At 44.4% G+C, this 13,312-nt stretch overlaps 1 protein-coding gene across 1 annotated transcript in view; it reads right to left on the bottom strand.

The window, feature by feature from the left end:
* The window catches only part of KIF13B (kinesin family member 13B), an 87,987-nt gene extending 75,704 nt beyond the window's left edge, over positions 1–12,283 (bottom strand). Inside the window, exons 1-2 of the mRNA XM_088534355.1 lie at positions 12,152–12,283; positions 3,929–4,022 (exon numbers count right to left, since the gene is read on the bottom strand). Of these exons, the coding sequence (XP_088390481.1) occupies positions 3,929–4,022; positions 12,152–12,206 (149 nt within the window). The 5' untranslated portion in view covers positions 12,207–12,283. The remainder of the gene's footprint in view (positions 1–3,928; positions 4,023–12,151) is intronic.
* Between the last annotated feature and the right edge of the window lie 1,029 nt (positions 12,284–13,312).

Raw genomic sequence — 13,312 nt, 5'->3', positions numbered from 1 at the left:
AGCACTTACAAACCCCAAATTTTGACAAAAGTACACAGAATTGGGAGCTTCTTTCATTTTAAAGCATATCCTCTTAATGAAAAAGTTCAAAGGTAGTTTACTGGGCAGCTTTATTACCTGCTTTACTTTACAGGTATCACTGCCTATTCACAGACCTGTGCTAGACTAAAATCTGACTGATTTCTGCCAGTGTTATCAGTTACACACCAATTAGAGTCATGCCTACAGTATGAAATAACATCCCTGGAAGAAAACTCCCTTTTCTGAAGTCAAAAACAAACAGTATTTTTCATGGGTGTTCTCTGGGAGGTGTAAAATGACAGCACAAATAAATTGCCAATAAAAATATTGGGACAAACTTAATAGTCTACAGTAAGTGCTGTATTTTCAGGGATTTTTCAAAACTCCTTACACACATTTTGATTATTACGTAGGACTTGCCTATTCTTTTCAATCAAGGTGAGTTCACACCCTCTTCCAAGCCCTAACCACCAAGTACTAAGGTTGTGAGTAAGCTGCAGCACACAGTTAATCCTGGTTGATAAAGAAACTTTAACCCTGACCTTTGCAACAGAGAAGACGGATGACTACAGAAAGAAAAAGGAAGCAGACAAGCCAGACTAATATATCCCTCATTTACACCGGATCCCTTAAAGCTGACATGCCCTTGAAAAGGGAAAAGGGGAGATTTTGACCTAAAAAAGATTGTAAGGGGAAGCCCGAGATAAAGAAAACTCCATTGATCTACTGTACACGATTGGATTGCAGGACCCTGCACAGCACTAGGGAGGACTGCTCAATAAAACAACTGGCTGCATATCTGTCTCTTGGGAAAGGTCATTCCTTGGTTAAGAAATACTAACAGGAGGATGCAATATTTTTGAAGTTGTATAAAAACAGACTTTCTTAAGTCTTTTACATGCATTTATTAGGCATCAGGCTGCTGGAGAAATGAGCAAATATTATATTCAGGTTGGAGGTGTAGGAGAAACAGAGGCTGAGCAGGTGTCGCCTTGACTTTCAAGGGGTTTTAACATTTTGAATGCAGAATTGGACACAGTTAGTTTCAGTGGCAGTTAGGCCAGCTGAATTCCTCTGTCTCCAAAAGTCAGGTCCCCAAAATTTCAAGCCAGGTATGTGTAGAAGTATGAAATACATCGAGATGATGGAAAAGTGCTGGTTTTACATGCATTCATTCCCCAAGGTCCCATGGGAAATCAGAGGCAGAGGTGGGTAGATTGGTAAGAAACCCCAAAACCCACTTCTTTAACTGAAACACAAATGAGAAGAGTAGCTCAGATATCTGCAATGTTGACTGAGCTGAACGGAAGGAGTTTTTGCAAATAATGTAGAACTCTTTGGCCTTCAAGGCCCACCTTGCAGAGACAGGACAAATAAATGGCCACTCTGCGATGCAGGCTAATTGGCACAATAAACAATTAATGTAAACCTACCCATCTCCCAAGCTTCATTTCCACCACACAGGATGGAAGAGGGGAAATGTGTATTTTTCCAAAACTCATAGGTGTTTTTCCCAATGTCACTGCCTGCTGGAAAGGGGCTGCATCACATCAAGAGGAAATGGGGCTGATCAGATCTCTCGTTTTAAAATTCCCTCCCCAGTCCCCAAACTGATCCTGGCACATCAGTCAGAAAGGTAGGCAAGTCCTTAGGATGTCCAAACTCATCCTGCTTTGCAAGCATTTAAAGAGTTGATTCGCAATACAGTATTTTATTTTTCCTTTCTCTATGGAAATAAAAGCACTCCAGGTTTGTTAGAACTCTTTCCACTCATTCTGAACAAGTCTAAGAATCAAAATGAATGATTTCACAGCACAAGGCAAAGTTACTGACCACAGACTTAGAAACACGTAAACAAAAGCATAAAGTAAAAAAAAGACCAAAAAAAAAAGTAAAACTAATATTTTCCTTGAACGGGAATATTTAAGATTCCTGTGACTTAGTTGCAAAGTGAATTCAATGTCCTCCTATCTCAAGGCTGCTACGTTGCAGATCAGTGAATTTTTAGGAGGGCTTCCACATTTCTTTCTTTGCTTAGTCAGGCCATTGGATGACAAGTTGCCCATGAGGCAGCAGTGTGTCCTCGTGGCCAAGAAGGCCAATGGGATCCTGGGGTGCATTAAGAAGAGCGTCTCCAGCAGGTCGAGGGATCCTGCCCCTCTATCAGCCCTGGTGAGGCCACATCTGGAGTATTGTGTTCAGTTCTGGGCTCCACAGGACAAGAGGGATGTGGAGCTGCTGGAGAAGAGAAGGCTGAGAGGGGACCTGAGCAGTGTCTAGAAGTACCTCAAGGGAGGCAGTGAGGAGGATGGGGCTGGCCTCTTTTCACTGGTGGCCACCAAAAGGACTAGAGGTCATGGCCCAAACTGAAGCACCAAAAGTTCCACAGGAACTTAAGGAAAAATTTCTTCCCAGTGAGGGTGCCAGAGCACTGGAACAGGCTGCCCAGAGAGGTTGTGGAGTCTCCTTCTCTGGAGATCTTCAAACCCCCTTGGACGCAGTCCTGTGCCACGTGCTCTAGGTGACTCTGCGTGTGCAGGGGGTTGAACTAGATGATCTCTAGAGGTCCCTTCCAACCTTAAGCATTCTATGATATCGGTTTATTTTCAGTTTATGGCTCCTAAGGTTAGCAACAGCAGGAAATGAAGTTTTCTTCAGTCTGGGACGCTGTTTTCTCACACCAGGCTCACTGTCTGGTCTGGGAAGCCAGCTCAATTGCCACCCAATTCCTCCCTTGCCAGGGGGTGCAATTTGCATTACAAATTCTCTCGTGGCTGATGTATGAACATTTCTTAAACATATGTTAGCGAGTACGAACTATGCAGCATTTCATTAGTTAGCAGGCTCTAGAGAAACTATGAATGGCATATTCTTACTACAGGTGGCTAACGTGTCCTTTGAGTTTTTTGAGTCCTTGAGTTTTTCAATGGCCCTGCCAGCAGAGACAGGCTCGAGTTAGCACAGGTACCCAGGAGCTAAACAGAAACCACACACTGCAGTTCATCATCTCTTTGCTTGTCCATTTAATGCTGCTGGGAGGTTCAGTTGTTCAAGAGATCAGATAAAGAATACTTTCACTTACCAGTAATGTACAGTGCAGTTCTGCATGACAAGACTATCATATGTTGCATTTAAACGAAGCTCTCAGTGTATTTAACTAATTTTCCATCATTCTGCAAGATTACTTGCCTGTCTTTTTTTCCAAAAAATAGGTAAATGTAATTGCCCAGTATTGCTTTTTGCCTTTTCTTGCTGCCCTGTGTTTTTTTAAATGCATATATTTTTCCATTTCCTCCCCTTGCAAACGAGGGAAAAAAATAACGAGTCACAACTCTAACTGTATTAATCATTACAGGCCTTTCCACATCCCACTCTAGGAAGTTAAACAGATCTAAGCCAGCTCCTACATAAACTGCCTGCCCTTCTAGGGATCTTTAATGCATGTTACATCCCACTAGCAAGCTACTCCTACAGCTACAGCTCTTCAGTTTTTTCTTTTCCTTCTTACACACCAAATCCATGACCATTGCAAGAAAATAGCTTTGCAATGAAATCAATCTTCACAATGCCCTACTCAAATGATTTTGCAGATTTAAATCTTTTCTGACCCATAATACTACATGAGAAGAAATTGAAGTGTTGACACATTAATTGCTAACATTTTTTTTAAGGGTGGGAGGCAAATGCTCACTTTAAAATGCAGTAAGCACGAGGTTTTCAAAGCATCTTCCCAGCATGGTAAAGCTCAGCCTTGTTTTCTAGCTGATGGTAACCAAATTGCAGGAGGAGCATGTTTTCTTTTTTGTTTTGCTTTCAAATGAAAGCCCTCTGGCAAAGCTTGCATTTCTCTGCAGCTAGCCTCATATATAATTTATGAAGCCTGACCTCCCTAATCCAAGGATCTTACCTGGCATCTCCTTTTGAAAGGTTGGTGTTTACAGGATGGAGAATAACCTTGTTTGCATCCACATCCACCACGCATTTTGTATGCAGATCGAGCTCTGTAAAGAAATGACAAAGTGTCAAACGCTGCTCCCGAGAGCACGAGGACCCCATTGCTTCCTCCAGACACCAAATTTATTCATGCAGCCCGACAGCCACCCATCAGCCACAGAATAGGAACAGGACTGTTGCCAAACTCCACTTCCAGAGGCACTTTGCTGGCATGGATTTGGTCCAGCTTTAAGGCAGGAGTTCTTTTCAGAACAAGAAAGAGCACTTAGGCCTTACCAACAGTATGAAATTTCTTCTGGAGAAGGAACCATTAGGCACAGTGCTACTTTGACAGCTCTTATTGCTGTCTCAATGCCCTGGCTGCTCACAAGGAATGCTGCCCCTACCATGTGCAGCACATTTTTGTGGCCACTGCAGTGATGCTGCAACTTGCCAGGCAGCTGCCAGTCCCAAAGCACCTGCTCAGTGAAATGCAAGTCCCATCAAAACCAATTTAGGTGTGAGCGCATAGGAAGGGGCTTATTCTTTCCCACAGTTTCCTGGGAAACTCTTCCAACTTCACACTAAGGAGTGTGATGCACTGCATGAGCAATAGGAACACTTGGAATATATGAGAATTCTCAACAGCAGAGGTGGGGCAAAGAAAATAGACGCTCTGGCTAATGCTGACAACCATCCAAGTCGACACCCAGTGACAAAGTGAGTCAGATATTAGAAAAAATGGGAAAAAGCAAACAACCATTCCCAATTAAAATACTGCCTGCACACGTAGGGATCTAGACACAAGCAGCCCTTTCCAGTCCCGTGCTCTTACGGCCTGGAAAGCGCACGTGAAGGCCGATGCCTACGTACATGAGACACTAATCACACCCGTGCAAAGCTCCCGCACGCTGTGATGATGAGGAGCTCCTCAGAATAACCTCCCCACGGTGTCCGACACCACAGCTGAATCACCAAAACATGCCCGTGCCTAATCATATTAATTGTAATCCTTGTCCTCCTTCATCTCTGATCTTCCCGTCTCCGTCACCTCTGCCTGCTCCTTCACCTCGCAGCACCTGGACCAACTCCGGCTGCCGCTCTTCCTGGCACAACCGCAGGGCTTAATTTACTGCATGGCACCCTACAGGCTTAAAAAAATGTATATATAAATAAATAGTAAGAGGAAGTTTCTCTCTCTGGCCTTTTTTTGAAAAAAATAAAAAAATAAAAAAAATTGTAGGTCATTCACTGTTTTAAACATAACAAAGCAAGCCAAAGCTCAAGATTACTGCCCACAGCAAGCAGTCACATGAAGCTGAAATCCTTCTGAACAAAACTACTGCTCTGTTATTAAAGTGTGCTTTTGCAGAAGGAACAGACAGACAAGTTTCAGAGGCTGGTGTTTATTTTAATTCCTCTCCACACCCCGAAAACCAATTTACCTATCATTAATATGCAATGCATGCTTGCTTAGATGAAATTATATTCTTTGTACTTCCCAGATCTGACAAGCCACTTTATCTTGGCCTGGCTGGTTAGTGATTAACATCCTGCACTGCAGTGACCTGCTTTTCTTTAACTACTGAAGATTTTTATACTCTACCTCCCTTATGCAAAGCATGAGCTACATTCACCCTGTTTACAAGCAGTCTCTGCCACATCCTTGAGTCAATCCTGCACCTTCAGCTTTTGAGAATGTTGGTTGCTCACCTTCCACTACTGCTGCGCTCACCGAGCTCTGCTGAAGTCCCTTGAAGCTCCTTCAATGACAGAGACCCACTCAGCATTAAATAATGGATGTGTTTGGGCACTTTTATGAGATAAATTGGCCTGAGGAAAGGTCTGAAGAGCAGCAAAGAGCGCAAAGGAGAGCAGACCTTGCATGTCAGGGAATAGGACAGGGGAGGGAAGGTGGAAGAGCAAGGCTGTCTCCCAGCCAAGGCAACCTGCTACCCCAGCTCACTGTATCTCGTGAAAGAGGCCATGAGAACTGGTTACGCTCAATTTCTCAGCTGGGGTATCCATCTAGAAGGCATTAAAGCGACATAGTCCAGTTTCCTGGGCAAGAAAATTTACCTGGCAGCTCACATTTTATCCTAAAACCAGCTGAACTTCTGTTTTAATAGCACGTCATATGCTTTCAGCAAATTTTGGCCCCGTGACAAACCATGCTCTCTGGCTGACTTCTATTTTCTGTAATGCTTCAGGTAGGGTTTAGAGATGAATCGTACATTACCCACAACTGAAAATCCTATCACCATAATTTCCACCTCATTAAGTTTTTAGTGGTTTTAAAGCCGGTGAGCCTCACAGACAAATTATCCTCCTGCTCTTTTGGATACAGTCACACTCTGCCTGTACTTTCACTCGTTTCAGCATCTCCTGGGTAGGCAGACGACAAACCAAATTGTGATGCATCAAGGTAAGAGGATAAACGTGCACAGCCCAAAAATGCCAATTAGTGCATCCTGCAGTAAAGACTAATTTAAGAGAAGTGAAAAGATGATAGAAGTGACTGGCACAGTCAAACTATGGGGATTTATCTCAAATCTTGTAGCTTTGTTTTTTCATTATATCAACTAGAGTTAAAATCACACCTATTATTATTGCTAAGCTGCTTCCACTTTCAGCCATTATGAAGCAAGCACAATCAACTACTCCTTTGCTTCATCAAATCAGGCAACTAATCAGCTAATTGCTTTTGCAAAAATTAAAACTCCAACTGCCATCATCTCAAGAAGCATTTACTGCAGAAAATGAAAGCCTCTTTCAGAGCTTCAAAGCAAGAGAACCAGGATGTCCATAATAAAAAGGTAGCATATATCTTAGTCATTCTTCCAAATTTATATTTCATAGCTGTAGAAGCCAGCAAAGCTGTTGGGTCACACATCTGCAGGCTACTCACGGGCAATCTCCAGGCTGACTTTTCATTTAACTTGTCAAACTGGAAGCTGGGGAATGAGGGAGGCCACAGTGCTGATCATTTCTTTTGATTGCTCAACACCCCACAAAGAGGAATTTTTCTAAAACGATAAAAATCAGAAGCCAAGGTCTTAGCTGAAACCATATTCGTGCCCAGGATGGACATGCAATCAAGAACAGCAGTGCCTTAACAAAAATACCTGAGCGGCTGTGCAGGGAAATGCAGGTTTTTCAGACACTCTCCTAAGAAGTCACCACATCTTTAATGCGGCTGTAGTTCAGGACCAAACAAAATGACACAGCTGATAGGCTTTACATAGCAGCTTGAAATAATCTTCAAATGAAAGATAAACTCATCTAACAATTAAACTGTTAGTCAGGTCCATGGCATCAGCCCTTAGGCCAACAACCAGGGTAACTGAAATATTGGTTGGAATGCTCTTAACCTTCCATACGTTCCTCTTCACATGCTCTCACATTTTATATGCTGAATTAAGAGAAAACATCTCCCATTTCATCCAGAGCCTTTATTTCCAAATAAGTTTTTTCCCCTCAGCTCTCAATTTAAGCTCTTCTTTCTGACAGTTGACAGTTTTTCAGCCCTTTCAAATGCAATTTGAGCACAAACCCCACTGAAACAAAGATGGGAACCTGGTGTTATCTTACAGCAACATTTGTGGTGGTTTTCTCCTTCTCGCAGTACCAGGTTAAGGCAGCTGTACTGACATCTAAGGTATGTTTGGAGAAGAGGACATTAACTTAGACAGTTTAGACCACTTTCAAAAAAAGCTAACTGAGGTGTATTAAAACATATACAAAGTGAGAGTTTAAAGTGGATATATCAAGCCCACAAGTCAAACTGGCCACAAACACGGAAGCTCGTGATCTCCTGCAACAACTGAGAGAACAGAAATGTTATATTTTAAATTGCCAATAGATTTTTTAGGAGATTAACACTTCAGAACAGTGTGGCGTTACCTACTGCGTGGCAGCTTTGAAGTTGCATGGAAAAAGAAAGCACCCTCAGCTTCTTGAGCCTTCCTCAGCTTGAAAAGGCAATTAGCACTGAGAAATGTTTAAACATTATTTCGAAAATATTTAAGAGCTTATTTATCACACGTGGACTAAAGGAACACCAAGGAAAAAAAAAAAAGGCTTATTTTTGTTTTGTTTTTTTCATAATAATAAAAAAAGCTAGAAGCAAGTTCAAATGAAACAAGTCCTCAGGTCTCCCTGCCAATGTTTGTTGCTTTAAAATGACTTTTCTCTTTACCCTTTGCTATAGAGAAGCCAATACAAACAAAGAGAAAACCGACTGTAGGAGAGCAAGTGAAACTAACTTACACCTAAATGACAACACCAAGAAGTAAAGCTCATGGGAAAAAAACACAGTGAGAGCAATAGAATTTTCAGGGCATTAATTTAAAGCCCTGGTAACCTCAACATCCAAAAATACAGTTGTTTGGTAGATTCGAAGAACCCAACACGTAGTCTAAGTAGGCATCTTCCCTGTTACACATAAACTGCGCAAATATCATTCATGAAATTTTCAGTTTGCAGCAATTAAAGAGCATTAAATATGCATGAGAGCATCTGGAAGGGCACGCAACACTGATCTGGATGATGAAGTGCAAGGCAACCCAGCCTCACCATGAACACGGCGAGCTCTCCTCAACTGTTAACGCTGTGTTGTCCAACATGTCCAAACTTTATCCTGTCCTCTGCTGTTTTGTTCACTGCAAGAAGGGAGCTTAGCAAACGGCTTTAGTAAAGGCACGCTGTGTTTCTGGATATGAACCTTCCTGATTGCCCCCTGCTTCCGTGTGCTTGTAAATGAGTCAATGCAGGAGCTTCCTGATGCAGCGAGGAGCTCTGAAGAACCTCGATGCACAAGCGAAGCTGCTTTGGGTCAGGCTTCCAAGCCAACAGGAACCAAACACAACCATGTTTGCTCTGTCACTGACAACCCTAAAGCCAAGGTAGGACTATCCACTGGGAGCACGTTGGATCTTTTGTTGACTTTGGGAAGATGAAGCAAAGGTGAAACCAGAGCAGCAAGGAGCACACACCGCCCTTCAGGCTAGCTCTGAAGACGTGATTAGCACAACAGTTTGTAATTAGCACAACTGTTTGCTTGCGTGGCCTCCACATTTGCCTGGCAGTCGCACAGGTTCCCCGGCAGTCAGGAACGAGCCCGTAACACCTCAGGAGTGCTTAAAATACAGTTGCATCACTGAGGAATGCGAGGCCAAGCTCCTCCTTGACGTGCTCAGATAAAGTAGGGCACAAAATGAGGGCCCAACACAGCAGTCAGTAGGTACCAAAGCAAATTCCTTCCTTTTGAGCACCTGCAGCAAAAACCCGAACGTGCCATTACAGGCAATGTGGATATTTAAACTGGAACTCATTGGTCCTTAGTGCCACAATCAGGGGAACAGTTTAACCCATCCCAGGAGCTTAAGCTGGCTGAAAGCATCAGGCCCTACCCTTGAGTGCAAGTTATATGTTTTGTTTCACTGAAAATCTTTTACTTGAAGTAATGCCACACTGAATTGATTCCAAGGCACTAAAGAAACACATGGACTTCGACATACTGCGCTTATGGGATGCCTACACATCAGCATCACCTGCAACCACAACACTCAGGAAGACAAACCTTAATTAAGAAGCTTCAAGGTGGCTTTTGCTTTGCTTCGTGGTGACGTAGGAGCTCTGCGCAGAATTACGGGTAACATATAACAAATATTTGCTAAGTGTAATCAAACACTGACAATATACCTAAAAAGAAATCCACAAATAAATGAGGTAAAACTACAAGAGCTTCCTCCCACTATTAGTGATCAGTATTTTCAGCTTACCTTACAGATTTCTTCCTCAAATGACACTGAAGCAGAACCCTCTATACTACCACCTTCAAATGCAAGTACTATAAATAACTATTTGATACAGAAATCCTTTCAGCTTGCACGCAAAATAACCTATTATACCTTTATGAGCTGTATAAATTAGTAATAGTTAAACACACCACTTTTATTAACCTAATAAACCTTTGCCTTAAGAAATTCATAATTTGAACCCTAAAGACAACCACCACCACCACAAGTAAACACTAAGAATACTTTAAAGGTTAAATTTCTACAGTTGTAGCCATCTGACAGGTTTGCAATTTTAAGCCCTTCGGTGCAGAAGAAAGGAAAGAACATTACTCATGACCCTGAAGAAATACTTGCTTCAGGTCCAGAGTCCCAGATTTTCATGTAATGTTATTTAAAAACAAAGCACTTATTAAAGAGCTTCCAAGAAAGCCGCCTCTTGCCTCAAAGCCTACTAAAAACGCAAAGCCACACAAGTTTTACAGCCGGATAATTCTTAAGGAAGTCATTTACGCAAATTCTAAAATATAACATTAACTCAGCATCATATTCACTCCTATAAATTCTAGTGGTGGAAATTGGTATGGAGACACCAGGTGTTCAGAAGTGACCAAGGTGTGTGGATTGAGACAAAGAACCTGTCTAAAAATTACAAATCCAAGGGTATGTTTGAGGGAATGAAAGGGACTTGGATCTTTCAGGCCGGACTTATGTGGACTCAGGCATCACTCACGAAACACCAGGATGCTCAATAGCAACTAAACGGATCTTACAAATAGATGCACTGCTCTAAATCTAGAGTCTTCCATGTTTTTTCCATCCTCTTTTTATTTCCATCGCTTTTTCCTCCCAGGGATTTTCCGTTGAACTCAGCCCCTACCTGCAAATAAGCTGGAGGGCAGAGCGTGGCCATGACCTGGCTGGTAGGATATTTGCCAAGAGGGAGAGGTGCCTTATTCACCCAGGAACATTCAAAATTTGACTGGAGAAAAAGGTCTGCTCTGAGCAATAGAGACCTCCAGAGTTTCCTTCTGACTTGAATTATTATGGATATTATCTGGAATTTTGGAATATGATTCCATAATCCCGAGAAGAAAGAGCCCAAGGCAGCCAGGAGGTGTCTGGGTCATGGCCAAGGAAATGAGCTCTGATGGGAAAGAGACACCTCAAGCTGGGGAGGGCTGCTGTCCAAAATGTGACAAATCACAAATTTGCACCTGGGTCAGAATGTCCTCGGTTGCTTTAACCCACAGGCTCTAAGGGCATCAGCTCCATCTCTTGTGTTTTGAGTGCGAGGCTCGAGACCTCCCATGAGCTTAGCTTGACACCCCTCTGCTTGCTTTTATTTTAGAAGATCTGGAAACGCCTTATTTAACAAGCTTCCCCCCCACCTTACTTATTGAAATAATTTAAAGAGTTGTTTAGTTTTCGGTCTTGTAGAAAATAACAGGAGTTGTTGCCTTCCTCCCTTTGGGCTGAGCTATTAAACTGCCTCCGCTTTATCCCCTCTTCCCAGAGGAATTATTGGCATACCTCTGTGGGAAAAGAGGAAAAAAAAAAAACAACTTGGATTTTTGCCTTCTTCTTTACCTCCTCGCTCCCTGCCAATATTTCCCTTTTCATACTCGCTTCCTCACAATCTTGGGCAAGTTTTTCTAATTAAGCAGAGTAATAAACATTAAAACAGATGCTCAGACCACGGTATGATTAATGTAACCTTGAGGCAAGTTTCACTGAAGAGAAAAAAAAAAAAAGAAAAAAAAAAGAAACTTTGCCTGTCAATCCTTGCTTCCTCTTCCATGTTTTCTTGTCTGTTTTGTCCTTATAAAACCCCTGTGAACTTATGTCCCACTTATGTCGCCGCGGAGAAGTGAGGGCTTGTGGTGAGGGGAAGGGGGAAAAGAGCAGAAAAGGGGGGATTTGTCCGCTCCCAAAAAAATAAACAGGAGCAGGAAGGAGGAAGAGCTCTACCCTTGTGAGGAGGAGGGACCTGGGCACTGCCTGGCTGTAAAACAGGTGCAAGAGGGGCAGAAAGAAAGAAAGAAAGAAAAAGGAAATGAAAAGGAAAAAGGGAAAAGGAAAGAGAAGAAAAAAGAGAAGGGATAAGTGGGGGAAAGCTGAGGGGAAAAGGGATCAGTGGGAGGAATGGGCGGGGGGGACGCAGGCAGCTGCTTCCCGAGGAGCAGCGCAGCCTCTCCCGCACTCCCGCCCGCACACACACGGATCGATGTTCCGTATAGCCGCGAATCTCCACACGGGCGCCCGCTCCCCCGCACCGGAGCCGCGCGGCGCCCGCGCTCCCCGCCTCGGGCCCGCCGCTCGCCCCTCACGCCGCCCGCTCCCCCACCGGCCGCGGCGGGGAAGGGGCGGGGAGGGCCGGGGCCGCGCGCGGCGCTCACCTCGCCGGTTCATGGGGCGGACACGCACCGCCACCTTCACTTTGGAGTCCCCCATCGCGCCTGCCGTTCCCCCCGGGCCGGCTCCTCCGTCCCTCCTCGGCTTCCGTCTAGGGAGGAGGGAGGGAAAGGCGCGGGGAGGCGGAGGGGGGGGGACAACGGGCAGCGCGGGGAGGAGCGCGCTGGGGAAGGGGGGGGTGCGAGACTACGGCCCCCAGCGTGCACCGCGGCGGCTCGGCCCGCGGCCGGGAGGGGGCGGCGCGGCGCGGTGCGTGCCGGGAGTTGTAGTCCTGCCCGCGCCGGAGGGGGAGGCGGGGCATGCTGGGATGTGTAGTCCTTTAGGAAAGGGATGGGGAGTCCCCAAATTGCTGCTTTTTGGGTCGCGTTGGGTGTTCGGGGTCAGGGGGGTGGTCAGGGCCTCTGAGTCGCTTCGTGCCTTGCCGACAGTGACCCACGTCGCTGCTCGGCCCCTAACCCCACCGTGCGGCCCCAGCAGCGGTTGTTCCTCCTGCCATCTTGGGGCAAATGCATCCAAATTTTGTTCTGAGGGGAGAGCAGAGTCCAAACGGCTCCGCACGCCGCATTCGGGGCTAAACTCCCTTCTCCCGAGTGCTTTCCAGCACTAAAATTCACTTTGCGGAGCAATGTCCCTTAGCCCCTCACCGCACTGTGAACTGCTCCGCTGCACTTCGTTAGCAGCGCCAGCTCGTTAAAGGAGCTCAAAAGCAGCCATGGGCTGGACACTATTAGTGTTCATCCATGTCAGACAGCTGAAAATTGTTCAACCACTTGCGAGGATCGAGAGCGAAACCCATAACCCGCAAAGATGAAAAAAAAAAAAAATTTGAATGATCGAATAACCTTGGAGTTGCTATTTTAGTTCAAAACAAGGGTTTTCTCTGTTTCAGTTTGAAAGGCCACATTTTAGCAAATAAATACTCAGAACTGTAATCCTTTGGCCCATACACGTCAGTTAAAAGAAAAAATGAGGGATGACAGATGCTTGATGACAGAGGGAACAAAAGAAACAAAACAAACACAGTTTCAAGTGGTTTTAAGATAAGATTTTTTTAGGTAGATTTTTTTTTGCCCAAGAGGATCAACTTTGATATATGATGTATCATTTGGTGCCTGACAGGTTTGAGGAATATCTTGTCAAGGTGC

This window comes from Tinamus guttatus, unplaced genomic scaffold (genome assembly GCF_059628265.1).
Source record: "Tinamus guttatus ecotype Peru unplaced genomic scaffold, ASM5962826v1 Tinamus_guttatus_pri_ptg000548l, whole genome shotgun sequence".
Lineage (NCBI taxonomy): Eukaryota > Metazoa > Chordata > Aves > Tinamiformes > Tinamidae > Tinamus > Tinamus guttatus.
Note: the sequence above shows the minus strand (reverse complement) of the source record. Positions and strands in the feature narration are given on the sequence as shown.